Source organism: Silene latifolia, chromosome 8 (genome assembly GCF_048544455.1).
Source record: "Silene latifolia isolate original U9 population chromosome 8, ASM4854445v1, whole genome shotgun sequence".
NCBI classification, from domain to species: Eukaryota; Viridiplantae; Streptophyta; class Magnoliopsida; order Caryophyllales; family Caryophyllaceae; genus Silene; species Silene latifolia.
Genome location: NC_133533.1, coordinates 5398378 through 5413142, shown reverse-complemented (window position 1 = coordinate 5413142; position 14765 = coordinate 5398378). Strand labels below are relative to the sequence as shown.

Below are 14765 nucleotides of genomic sequence, written 5' to 3'. Positions count from 1 at the left end.
GCGGGTATTGAGCGAGTGCGTAGGGTGCCACGTAGACGGACTGAGGAGGGGCGTTTCCAGCGGAGGTCGGATGGTAGTTCTAGTAGTGTGGTGGCTCTGAAGAAGAAGAAGTCGGGTAAGGATGTCTCTTGGTTGATCGATCATCGTGTTCCCGGTGGTCCCGACTTTCCCCACGTGATTCCTAGCTTTGGGGGCCACATTGCCCACACCTTATGGTCGACTCCTAATGAGGTCGGTCGACCAGTTTTGACGGGTTACCACCGGTTTGGTAAGACGAGGTTGTTGAGTAGTTGGCCACTCCCTCCGCCGTTAAGACTATTTATGACTGATCGGTCTTTCTCACCTATTAGATTCCATGGCCGAGAATTATAACATGCCCCTTATTTCTGCCTTTGTTGAGAGATGGCAACCCGACACCAACAGTTTTCACATGCCTTTTGGGGAGATGTCCATACTCCTTCACGATGTTGCGCGAGATCTTAGGCGTTCGGGTTCTTTGTAATCTTGTTGTAAGGTGGAGAGTAATGACGGGACGTTGGCGGATCCCCTTATGTATGTATGTGGCTTCTTTGGGATTTCATCGGAGCGATTGAGGTTGCCGTTAAACTCTACTAAGAAGGTCCCTATTTACAAGAGTGGGGGTATATTGGTAGATGCAGTTTGTGAAACGGCGAGAGCTAATTGTGATGTTGTTTTTGCTCAGGGGTTTTTGGCTGTGGTGTTGGGGTCGACACTTTTTGTCGACAAATCAGGTGATAGGTTACGTCCTCAGTTGTTTCCTTTAGTGTATGATACTGATGAAGTACACCACTACGCTTGGGGAGCCGGTGTACTTGCCTTCATGTACCGACAGTTGGGGGTAGCTTCACGTGCTGGTGTGAAGACTATTGGTGGTTGCTTGACCTTGTTGCAATCGTGGATCTATGAGTATTTTCCTATGTTCAGACCCGGTCCACCTTCGGCAATTGACCCTACTCAGCCTCGGTCGTGTTCTTGGAGATCCGTTGGTCCTTTCGCTCAAAATGCGGAGAAATTGTTGGAGTATCGGAGGTTGTTGGATGGGCTTACTTGTGCTTCCATTAGGTGGGATCCGTACGGGCCGCGTCAGGAGGATTATCATCCTCGTACTTTGTATACCGGTTGTATTCGTTTCATGGACATAGCGGAGCCGTACCCGGCTGATCGGTGTTTACGACGGTTTGGGTATGTGCGGATCATACCCAATCCCATTATGAGATTGACGGCGCGTCGTCTGCTTCGGGTTTCGGTACGAGGTTAGTGTTGGGGTTGGGGAGACCGATCATCTTTGGGATTCTTTGGCGGGATCACGTGGTTCGGCTTTCTCGTAAATCGAGACCGCTTAGCTTCCCAGGTGAGACGGAGCCAGAGTATGAGGCTTGGTTTAATGGGAATTCTCACCCGTTCATCATTGATCCCGACCACCATGATGCCCCCCGCCACATGAGGATTTTGATATTCTATTTGAGGTAATAATATTACTTACGATTGTTGTAATAATCGATATAATTTTCTTCTTGTTCCTCGATAATGTTTATAATGTTTTAGTTGTTCTTGTCAATTTGCGGACGCACGTCTTTGTAATGTTCCGATTTTACGAGGCGAAAAAAATTAAGGATGACAAGAAACAGCTTGCCTTCTTCCGCAAGATGATGAAGAACGTCGACCCATTGATTGAGAGGGTCGGGATATCATACGTCGGCGAGGACCTCGTCAAACACCCGGTGATGTTGTTCAAACAGCGTAGAAGCGAGATGGTGTTTATACTGATAGCGAGGAAGAGGATAATCAGTAGTGGGAGACTAATTTGTGTTTGTTTTCATTTATTTTGTACGTTTTTGAAGACATTATTTATGTTGGATGATTATGTTAGTTTACTATTATTTCAAAAAAATTGACGGTTTTAAATTAAAATTTCTTAAATTTCTTAAATTTCTTGAATACATAGCAATCGATGCAAATTCATACATTTAAAAATAGTAACTACTTCATGACAATGGCCAACATAATGAAAACAAACAAATACAAGATACACTTGAAATAAAACTTCATCATCCTTGTCATTTCCGAAATCTCCTTTTTTATACCTATCACTTGCTCTTTCATGACATTTCCACTTGATGCATCATCACCTTCATCTTGACATGCTATATTCAAATTTTTTGTTATTGTTAAATGATCTTCAGTCAACCACGACACAAAACGATTGCAAGGTACGCACTTAAAAAAAGCTTTCTTCGGATTAGTAGCTGTCCCGGAAATCAGTATGATAGCGTTTCTTTGACAACGGTTGCAAATTTGATTCTTAAAATCAAGGCCTTCAATTGGTCGGGTTCCCCACATTGAGGATGATGTTGACATAAGTAAAGATTTGAAGAAGAAAATGGAAGATGATGAAGATGATTGGAAAATAGAAAAGGTTGAAGATGAGTGCAAAATTACAACATTATGTAGATGTTTATATAGGGAAAAATGTGACCGTTATAATTCAAAAATAGCCGTTATAATTCAAATTTCACCGTTATAATTCAAATTTTACCGTTATAATTCAAAATAGCCGTTATAATTCAAATTTTACCGTTATAATTCAAAAAAGCCGTTATAATTCAAAAATAGCCGTTATAATTCAAATTTCACCGTTATAATTCAAATTTTACCGTTGTAATTCAAAAATAACCGTTACAATTAATAGGTTATAAATAGGCCATTCTATGTCAATTTCAATCACAACATCCAAATCATCTTCACTCACTACAATACTAATTATTCACTCACAACATCCAATCCTAAAATGGTTCTCACAAATGCAGAAAAAATCAGAGTTTATCAAATAAGAATCGATTTAATTGTTCAAAATTTACCAATTCTAATTGAGCGTCTTGAATCAGTGGTTCCTAGTGACACTGTATGGCACCTGCTTGAAGAGCCTCCAATTGGTACCCTTTGTATAATTTTACAAGGAAACCGGATCATGTTCTAACTCCGTGAGTTAGAGATGAGGTTGTTTCTGATGAAGTACTAAACGAGAAGATGTGGGAGTTTCGTAGGTTAAAAAGTGATATCTTTACATATTTTGAGCGCATTCTCACCGTGATTGATTACCCAAGACTATCGGACTTATGTCTTTGGTAGAGTCTTGGGGCAAGGAATTCTTTATCTCTACTTGAATGATTTATTGACTCAATATATGTCTACCCAACCTGAAGAAATTGAGATTCAAGATCATGAAGAAGATGAGGAATCGTCATCTTCATCATCGGAAGATAATTAAGTTCGGTAGTTATTTAATTATGTTATGTTTTAAGTTGGGGTTAAGGGTTTAGGGTTTAGGGTTTGGGGTTTGGGGTTTAGGGTTTGGGGTTTGGGGTTTAGGGTTTGGGGTTTGGGGTTTAGGGTTTGGGGTTTAGGGTTTGGGGTTTAGGGTTTAGGGTTGTTTTAATTAAATTACGTTTTAATGAATGTTTTTATTTAAATATGTCAAATTATGTTTTAAGGATTGTTTTAATTAAATTACGTTTTAAGTCAATTAATCGGATGCGATTTATAATAAACTACAATAATCGGAAAATTAAATAAATAAAAAATATAAGGTACAATATTCGGACAAATAAAATAGAAGGTACAATAATCGGACAAATAAAAGCTAAGATGAACTCGCAAAATCGCGCCACATACGAAATCGATGTCGATACAAAAGCTATTATAATGATCTACGCTTGCATCATGTACCCAACAAGGGGCTAATGGAGGCATAGGTGACAAGGGGCGTACCCGGAGCCGCAAATAGTGGTTTCCCGCATGTAATACCCATAAGACACCATATGGGGTACGTACTCCGGGGGGGGCTCGTAAAGGCAAATAAGTAAAACAACCATTCCAATGCCGCTGACCTTCTCGATCGTCAAATGCAGAAATACAACATATCACCCAATTGTACATCGTAGCATAACCATATAGATCGAAACCGTCCATCCAATTACCCGAGCCACACGGTGTCTGATCCATAAATGTAATTCTAGCTACCTCCGTATCAAATCTCCCTGGGCCATAGATATGATCACGGTAATCGGGACTACGAATTTCCCTAAGTAAATCTGTTCTAGCCATCGTGAAATGAGATTGGTCACCCCGAACGAAAGATGTGAGATAACTCGAAAACCACAATGACCGTCTCCGTAAGGATTAAACCATGCTTCTACATACTCGTGAAAAAATGAAGGCAGGAAGTCACGATAAGAAAAATACCTCAAATCACCAATGGTGTAGTCGACCTCAAGAGGTGCACAATACGTTGTGCCGAAACTCCTCGTAGTCGTGGTAGCAGTGGTAGACGGTGTACCGGGGCCCGTTTGAGTGGACCGGGGGGTTCGATACGGAGTAAAACGAACCGACGGAGTAGAACGGGGAGTACTAGACGGAGTAACAGGAATCGTCGGAGTAGAACGGGGGGTACTAGACGGAGTACGTTGGGAAGACGGAGTACCTACTCGAACACGAACCCGTGCATGCTCAACGGCGGACGGATCTCTACGAGTTCCCCTACTCGGACGTCCTCTAGGGTTCTCGTTGACCCGAGGCTCATTTACATCCTCCTGATCCGGATGTATCTGAGAGTAAAGGGCATCGAACATGGATGATCTCATACTCGGATCTGCATTCCGAATTTCATCGAATAACTCCTCCAACCGATCATCATCACAAGTCGGCATTGCCTCCGAACCATCGTACTCCAACTTCCTCCAAAATGCATGTAACACATCAACAGGCACCCGAGATCCGTTTCTAGAAATGCGGTGAAGTGAACAAGCACATAACAAACCAAGTGTAGTAGCCTTTACACAACCGCAATCGATCGTCAAGGCATCTTCCGTCATCTTGGCACCTCTTTCGAATTCTTTACGCAATTCAGTGATGGCATTCTTTGATATTTTGCAAGAAAGTCTGGAAAATAATCGCTGAATCCCCGTCAACCGCCTCGATCTAGATAACTCCAACGAGTGTCGGATCTCAACATGTTGCGTTTCCATCAAAGAATGAAACCGACTCCAGATGCTATCAATCGCCGGTTTCGCTATTCACCATCTCTTCAAATTCGCATGAGCCGACTCAACCCGGGATGTAGAAGTATTGCCAAAATGAGTTATCTTGTTCGTTCTATACTTGGCCCATTTTTCCAAGTGCGGGAACCATTGCCTCTCAATATAAGCCGCCACTCCCGCCCATTCCCTTGCCAATTTGCCCCACGCAACATTAAAGTTATCTTCGGTCTCCGCCTCGACAACCGCAGTAAACAAGGTAAAAGTTACGTGCTTAGCCCAACTATCTTGACTCGTGATATCAAGTGCTTTCGTCTCCACGTTAGAATATATATGCCAAAGACATAGCAAGTGAGACGCATCCTAAAAACAATGGGAATCGCGTTCAACAAACCTTTCTCGCAATCGGTAACAATAGCATTAGGTTGAACGGCATCATTGAAAGCGGGGCCTTCGGTTTCCGTAGGACCCACAGATATTTCTCCTCCGACTCATGCGTCACAAGAGCATACGCGATGACAAAGCTCTTCCCGACGGGTGTGACTCCAACCATCTCAACAAGCGGAAGACGGTATTCATTTGTCTTGTACGTGGAATCGATCAGTACCACATAATAGTATGATCGAAACATCTTAACCGCTTCGGATGAGCCATGAACACGTGGGTTAGCTCATCGGTCTCCGATCGATGACCCAATAATGAACGTACTTATCTTTGAACCGCAAGTGCTAACATCTCACAGTCCGGGTTTCTCCCATCTCTTTCCTCGACCCTTACTTTCTGAGAACGGTTGTAGATTTGTCGCCGATTAGGTCTTGACTTTTCCGGATTCGCTGATGTAAACCCGCACTAATAATTGCGGTCCTAACGTGAGCTCTAACTTGGGCATCGATAAAAGCCAACTCATCGTCATCAAACTTTGGAAAGTATCTCATCGCCGTCACACAAGACAACGTTAAACCATGATTATGAAACCCGGATCTCATCACAAGCCGCCACTTATTCTCTTCTAATTCAACAACTTTCATTGAAAATTTGCAATTGCACCACGCTGTAGCGTGTTTACCCCTCATTAAAGAATCGGCATCCTTATTTACGGGACCTTTTCCACCCATCCGACAAACAAAATAACGTTGTCTCAAATTCGTGTTACGACCAACTTTCTTGTTGCTTGATTTTTTTATACCAAACCCGAGTCGGAGCCCGATCTCATATGCCCAATTAAACGCTTCAGTACTAGACGCAAAAAATCTGGTTGGCGTAAAATGATCTGAGTAATCAACACCGTCTCCATCGTTAATCACCTGCGCACGCATTTCAACAAGTTAGTTAGTTATTAATTCAATTATTTGCTACGGGACTAGTCGAAGTAAATATAAAATAATATAAAATTAATACAAACACGGTAATAAGTTATTTTTTACAAAACGAGTCGGAAATGTTAAAGATAAAAATTTCATATAAAGACGGTAATTAATTAATTCAATTGTTTTATAATACAAAAACGGCATTTAATTATTTTGTACACAACGAGTCGGAAATAACGGAAATTAATTATAATTATTTGAATTGTCGGAAACTATAAAAAATAAAAAAATTTAATACAAATACGGAAATTAATTATTTTATACAAAACGAGTCGGAAACAAAAAAAAAAAAAAAAAAAAAAAAAAAAAAAAAAAAAGGAAACGAGAATGGGCCAGACGAAGGAAAACTTCGTCCAAGACCAAGCCCAGACGAAGGGATCCTTCGTCCAAGACCAAGCCCAGACGAAGGATTCCTTCGTCCAAGCCCAACAAGAGACGACCCATTTCTTAAATGCGGGTGGGCTGGGGACGAAGAACCCCCTCGTCTCGGCCCGCCCGTTCCTTGTCCTTTCTTTTTTTTTTTTTTTTTTTCAATTGCTTTTTCATATAAATCCGTCACAAATTCTATCATAATTCCGTCTACATTCATGGCATCTATCCTAATTCGGGATTCAAACGATAATAAAACATAAATTTTTAACAAAACTAAATCGTAAACTAACCTCGTTACTATCTTCATTGTTGAAATCGTTGTTAAAATCGTTCCCGTTCATGTTGTTAATTACAAAACCCGACTTTTTTTTTTTTGGTTTGAAATATTTTAGTGAGACGGTGACTTGTGTTTTAGTGAGACGGTAATTTCATTTCTGTTTTGAGACGGAAATTGCATTTTGGTGAGACCAATATGGAGTCATGATATGGAGGGCAAACTTGGAATTTTACGTTAATTGTCGACGATATTTAGTAAAATGTCGACGACGTATAGCAGGTTCGGGACGGGACGGGTTAATTGTCGACGATATTTAGTAAAATGTCCACGGATAAGCGAGTTAGCGGGTTCGGGACGGGTTAGTGGGCCGGACCTTTGTATTTTTATTGAAATGTCTTGTACGTACCTGCATATTTAGCGGGCGGGATAGGCCGAGTTCAATGGACGGATCGACCCATGAACAACTCTAGATATAATCCCCCGTTCCAATCATTTATTTATTTTTAAAATACCTCTCACAATAAATATAGTAGTTGCTCTTTCAAGTTCGAGTTTTACTCTTTCATGAACTTTTTATCATTTTTTTCTCTACCTCACCCTTTTTTCTAAAAAAAACAATGAGAACCAAATTATTGAGTTACACCTTCTCTCTAAAAAATTCTCCCCTCCTCTCTAAAAAAGAAAAAATCCCAAATCAATTTATTTTCGAGTAGGTGAGTGACTCGATCAAGTGGGTGTGACTCGATCGAGTGGGGTGTATGTCGTTTCTGGACAATGTACTGTTTTTGGGCACTCGATCGAGTAGGTAGGGGGACTCGATCGAGCGAGGTCAACTCGATCGAGTAGATAGTGGGCTCGATCGAGTGAGGTTTTTGATGCTTTATGGTCAGGTTGTGGAGTCGAGGCACTCGATCGAGTAAGTGGGCAACTCGATCGAGTGGCCTCAACTCGATCGAGTAGGTTGTGTTACTCGATCGAGTAGGTTTTGCACACGTCATATACGTGTTTGAGTTGTGGGATGTGTGTTTATGTTTACCTTTTTCTTATATAGTTCCAAGATGCCGCCAAAGAGAAATGCGTTGTATGCTAGGGCTAAGATGATGAGTATTGATGAGATAGTTAAGATGTTAGAGCACCAAGACGCGCTCACGGATGCTTTAAAGAAGTTTGGGAAGGATAAAGAGGCTGGGGTGGATTTTGCTAAGATGAGTATCAACATCGCTCGTTTCAACCCAAAAGAGTACATGGGTACAGATGCGCCAATCTTGCTTGATAATTGGCATAGAGAGATGGAGAATATACTTAATATGGTTAATTGCCCTGGGGACTTTAGAGTGGAACAAGCTGCGTTCTACTTGAGAGATCTGACCGGAGAGTGGTGGGATAAGGTTAGGGAGAGTGCCTTAGACCTATATGTGAAACAGGGGTTGTCAGCTATACCTTGGAGTGAGTTCAAGAGAGCCATGCGCCGAGAGTTCATACCTGAGCATGTCCGTAGTAGGCTGAGAGAGGAGTTTGATGATTTCAAAATGACTCCGGAGATGTCTATGGCTGAGTACTATCACAAGTTCAATGAGAAGTCTAGGTACGCAGAGGATATGGGGTTGAGCCAAGAGAACTTAGCGTCGAGGTTTGAGAAGGGTTTGACACCTAAGATCATGGAGAAGCTGCCTGTAGGAGTCCTTACTGATGTTAAGGAGGTATATGAGCGCGCCGGGAGAGCTGAGAGGTTGGTAAAGATGGCTAAGGAGAATAGGGAGAGAGGTTCTGAGAAGAGGAAGACTGAGAGCGAGGGTGGTGGTCCGTCTAGTTATAAGAGGGGCAACCATAACCAGGTGAGGGCTTACTCATCGTGGTCGGGGTTCAGCGGTGGAGCTTCTTTTGGGCGTGGCCGAGGTGGTGGTAGTAGGAGCTGGGGAATATCTTGCTTTAACTATGGCGGTATGGGCCACAAAAGACATGAGTGTACTAGTGTCGTGGGCAGGGGTTTCCAGAGACCATCACAGGGGAGTTTCTCTTAGGGTCCATCTCATAGTTATGCTAGTAACAGGCCGGCCGGATCATGGAACAATCAGGGTGGTCAGAACAACAACAACAACAACAACAGTGGGGCTAACCGCAATGGCGGCAATTCATATCAGAGACCAGCGACGAAAAACAACCAAGGGGTCGGCTGCTAAGCCGTCTACTTCTGCTAGTATTGTCCAGGGAGGTGGACAGAAGACCAGTGGCAAGCTTTTCATGATGGAGAAGAAAGCAGCTCAGGATGATACTCACGTAATCACGAGTACTTTACCTTTGTTTTGTTTGACTCGGGGGCGTCACAATCTTTTGTATCGTCGGGTCATGCTAAGCTTTTGGGTTTTGAGAGAGTTTGAGTCTGTAAAAGAGTGTTTATACCGTCGGGTAACATTTTATCAGAAAATAATGGTAATATTTTATCAGAAAATAGTAGTAACATTTTATCGTAAAATGGTGACATATAGTCTGTCTTGTTTCAATCGGGAAATTAGCAACCCATGCCTTTTTTCTTTGTTATTTAACCCTCCCAGTTTAACTTTCGATAACGTGTCGGATGCATAATGTGAAGCTATTTGCCTTATTGGTTACGGCCCTAGTGAACAATCAAAGTCCGATCAACCGATACATTTCCATATTCTGACAAAACACAATATATTCAGTCACATAGATTAGAACTTACAACCGACAAGGGTTGCAGGCATACAGCCACGCCAAAAACTCGAGCAGAGTATCCATACACTCGCAAACACTACAAAATAAAAAGGGTTCCTGACTGAAACTTACTCCTAGCATACACATTTCAAGCCCACCCAGAAAAAGCATACACGCCGCTTTGGGTCACAGCGTTCTTCTGATGTACCCTGCATCAGAAATAGCAAAATAAGTAAGGAGTGTCTGTTAAATGAACTTTGCATAAACAAGTCCCACAAATACAAGTAGAAAAAGACTAAACACTTCTAAAAGACAAATTCTTGTTTAAGACATGAGTTTATGTTAAGACGAACACCTCCGTCTAGAGGGAGACTAACTGAAAAGGAAAGGGGAAAAACAAATAGTACCATTTAGCCCTTCCGTAGATCTCCTATAGAAGGCTAGAAACACCACCACGGATTTTCAGATTATCACAGCCTCACAGGCACAATGACTGACCCTTGAGAACATCATAATCCACTCCTGTCTCCCCCTCCTTCACTAGTCATCTCATGTTCGCTTCTTTGGACTAGCAAGAATCAACAATTTGCAACATATACGAAACCTAAGAGGTGTTTACACAGAACAAGTTGCACAAACGATTCTAAACACTATCTCATCCTCTCCTCGACTAAGTATTAAGAAAATCATTATGGCGAACAATAACGAATACATTACCCCATAGTAAGTCCCTTTTTGACAGAAAAAGTCAACATATGCGAAACACATCTTTTTAATCGATTTTTCACAAATTTTCCTTCATTCAAACCATTTTCAATGTCAAACACTCCGCAAACCCACTTTTTGACAGAAGAAGTCAACATTCCCCACGTTATCACCACTAGGGGAGTATGCATAAGTTGTGTTATTTCTTGATCATTTGTCTCAGATGGCTTTACAAACAATATTCATTCTATGAAGTACCATTACTTTTTTCTAGCACATAGGTTGCATCTTGTCTTGACGACCCAGCCAAAGGCCCTCGAAAACATTTAGCGAAAGATTCCGGGAGTGAGATACGGTTCACCCACCACCCATCACCTCTCCTCCTACTATATTGGGTAGGGTTACTGGCTATCTTTAGGAGTTCTAAAAAACTAGCAAAAGATTTCTATTTAATAAGACGGAAAATGAAAGGGGAAACAAAGCCGGTTAGATAAAATTCAGAGAGAAAACGCAACTTCTGGACGTGTCACCAATAGTCAATGCCGAAAAATTGATTTTTTCGCTGGAACGTGTGTTTAGGGAGTGAGAGACGTAATTTTTTTTTGAATTAGGTGAATTAGTTAAAAAGAAATGATTAACATGAAGGTCTTACAAATTTTGAAATTTAATAAAAAAGACGATTTGACAATTGATCCTATAATTAAATATCTTTTGAGGGTAGTTTGGGAACGATTACTAATTCATGAACGAGAGATTCGGGTCGTATATGACAATAAATTATTATTGAATAAGCAATATTAGCATAGTCTCACTTTGTCTCACCAATCCAGTTTAATACTCCATATATAAGGATAAGGACCAGCTGGACCACCATGAAAGATCTCAGACTCCAGAGTCCAGGAAACAATGATCAGATATGATTGTTGACTACTTAGAGGCAGTACTACACCAATACTTGAGAAATTACAAGACCAAAGGAAGAAAAGGGAAGCAAATGAGCACACTATGTCGCGAGTAAGAATCGAACCAAAAAAGAGCATAATGGGAATATGTGATGGTTTTTTTTTAAACAAATAATCCAAAAAGGAGGACAAATGTAACGTATCCAAAAAACGTCTACTCCTTGGCAAACACCAAGACATAATAACAGAAGGAAAAGGGAAACCCAAAGTAGAGTAACGGGAAAAGAAATATAGATCAAAGAAAGTAAAATCCATGATTACCGGGTAGAAATAATAGAAACTTACTAGTGGTCATAGGCTCATAGCTTCAGCTTGAATCCAGACGACAGGAAACGGTCCACATCATTCCTATCAAAGAAGAAAAGGAAAGGTTAAAGCGGTTGGGAAGCTAGTATGAATAAAACTGCCTCTCCAACATAGAAAATCATGGGAATTCAGCACTTAGTTTTGAAACAACTAAGTGGTAAAAAGATTAAACATGAAAGAATCAGGATGAGTTAACGAGAGATGTCTACAAGTAGATGGTTCTGTGAGAATAGACAGATTCGAGGGGAGAAATAAGAAAAATGAGTAACATTTCCGAGAAACAAGAGAAATGAGGAACATTTCTGAGAAAAATAAGTACAAAAAGGAGTCATTTCTTCTAATATCATGTTTGCATTAGGAGAAATGTCTACAAATTTACCTGAAAAAGAAATAAGTAACGAGTGAAATTTATGGTGAGAGTGCTTAAAAAGAAAGTGCAAGTGTAAACTATACAATGAGATAACGGGAGTATTAAGTATCACGATGTTTCTTCCAAAAATAGGTGTCACTGACACTGTGTCATGTCCGAAACTTGTATCTAAGGCGACGTAACATTGCAGATATGCAGGCAAGCCAAACGAAAAAAAACATCTTATCTAAGCATGACGTGCAAAATATTATCACAATCACATCAATTACGAGCTACAACAACACAATAGGACATAAACAACATCATGCCATCGTCCATAAGAAGATTCAAAATATCCTCATGTGATCATACAAGTTAGGAGTATAAGCAAAATATCGTACAAGAAAATGCAACATCAATACTTGAACAACCTACATCATAAAATATTACACACAAATCACAGGTTTTGCAGAAAGGCAGGAATGCATAGCTTCATTCCTACACCGACATCATGTACATACATTCAAGTGATCCAACACATGAACTTTAGCCATCACACTATGAACATCCTATCAGGCTAAAAGCTTGCTTCTCTACAAACAATCGATTCATCCAGATCAGAACACACGCTAAACTATCATACTGAACCTCCCTGACTAACTAAATTAGTTACATGAACAAACATAAGACAAATACACTAAATTTCCGCCAGTGAACTTATCGTCATCATGCATTAACATCAGAAATCCAATTAAGTAAAACACTAAGGGGTACGGAGTATAAGCAAAATATCGTACAAGAAAATGCAACATCAATACCTGAACAACCTGCATCATAAAATATTACACAAAAATCACGTTTTGCAAAAACGCAGGAATGCATAGCTTCATTCCTACACCGACATCATGTACTATACATTCAAGTGATCCAACACATGAACTTTAGCCATCACACTATGAACATCCTATTAGGCTAAAAGCTTGCTTCTCTACAAACAATCGATCCATCCAGATCAGAACACACGCTAAACTATCATGAACAAACATAAGACAAATACACTAAATTTCTGCCAGTGAACTTATCGTCATCATACATTAACATCAGAAAATCCTGTTAAGCAACAACATGCATAAGATCACAATAAGAGGCAACAACCCATTTAAAAAAGCCAGTAAAAAACCATACTTTTTCTTCTTCTTTGGAACGGTAGTTTTCCGCTTTGAATTATAATCACAGTTCCCAAACGAAACAAGGCTTTCCACATAAGGCCAAGTAACAAACGGAGTATTATCCGGAGGCAATCCATGACATAAAACCCTCACAATACTTCTCTTCTCCCAATCATACCAACCAAATCCCCACCCATCCAACTCGAGCAAAATCTTTTGCCTATCTTTCGAGTAAACAATCGGAATAATACCTAAGGTAGCCCCAATTCTCGACATATCACTAATACTAAACAACTTAACCCAAGCCTCCTCCTTCATAGTCCACAAATCAGCACACATCAATCTAAAACCATGCAATCCACCAGGATCCGTATTCTGATAATTCAAAATCAAACTAAGACACCCGCCTACCGGTCCCATCCCAACGCAAAACCTAGTGAAATTGTCATCAGCCTTAGGAAGGTCCATAACAGAGAAAGTCTCGGTTCGAAGATTAAAACACCTAAGAAAAGGCTTAAACTCCCCATGTTGTACAGCAAAATACAAACACTCATTAAAAAGGGTTCCGTTGCATTCCTGAAGACCGCGACCATTCAAATACACATTGCCTACAACATCAACAAATTTCCAAGAATTATTCTTCAAACTAAACAAGAAAACCTCAGTACTAACAAAAGAGTAATTTCTATAAAACTCGATAATTCGCAACAATTTATAATCATCATTGACACTATCGTAACCAAAACCCTGAAACAAACGTTCTTCGGGTTGGAACCCAAAAATTGTTTCAAGATTAGGGTTTGGAAATCGAGAGGGTTGAACAGGGATTAAACGATGCGTTCCGATAGTAGGATTGTAGAAGCAAGTGTACTTTCCATCGATAGAGGAAATGCAAACGACGCCGTTGCAAGAACCAAGAATATCTACGGAGAGGTAATCGGGGAAGTGGAGTAGAGGGTGGTGGAGCTCCTTGAATCGGAAAATGGGGGAAATGGGGGAATTGGAGATGGAAGTGGAGAAGCTGGAGATTATCATATTAGGGTAATTGTCGGAAATTAGGGTTTTGGAAAAGTGAAGTTTGATGAAAATGGGGGAATTGATTAGGGAATTCCATGATTTTGAGACGGATTTGAAGCGTGTTAAGGGTTTAACTGGTAATCTTGAGAGGATTTCTGTGATTATATCGAAGGGGAGTGTTTTTTCCGCCATTGTTGTGCTTGATCGAAAGCTCATTTATGATTTTGCCGCCCTATGCAAGTTACTTGGTGACTTGGAGTGTGCAGTGTGTGTAGTGTGTAGTGTGTAGTGTGGACGTGTGGTAATATGGTACTAGTGTCGATCTCGCGCGAATGCGCGGTTTTTTAGATAGACATATTAAAGAAAATAACAATTATATAATTGTTATTTAACTCAATTTTAAATTTTAATTGTAAAATTTATTATTATTAAGGTTTTGTATTAATCGGTGGAAAAGGAAAAGTTGAGTATATTCCAGTTATAAAAATAATACTCCCTCCATTTCCCTATTTTC

At 40.4% G+C, this 14765-nt stretch overlaps 1 protein-coding gene across 1 annotated transcript; it reads right to left on the bottom strand.

Moving 5' to 3' along the window:
• Positions 1 to 9701: 9701 nt before the first annotated feature.
• On the bottom strand, positions 9702 to 14534 carry LOC141596130 (F-box protein CPR1-like). Its single transcript, XM_074416190.1, has 3 exons — positions 13251 to 14534; positions 11696 to 11758; positions 9702 to 9952 (listed from the first exon to the last, which is right to left on the bottom strand). Exons 1-2 carry the CDS (start codon positions 14465 to 14467, stop codon positions 11710 to 11712), a joined length of 1266 nt encoding a protein of 421 aa, XP_074272291.1. The 5' UTR covers positions 14468 to 14534; the 3' UTR covers positions 9702 to 9952; positions 11696 to 11709.
• Between the last annotated feature and the right edge of the window lie 231 nt (positions 14535 to 14765).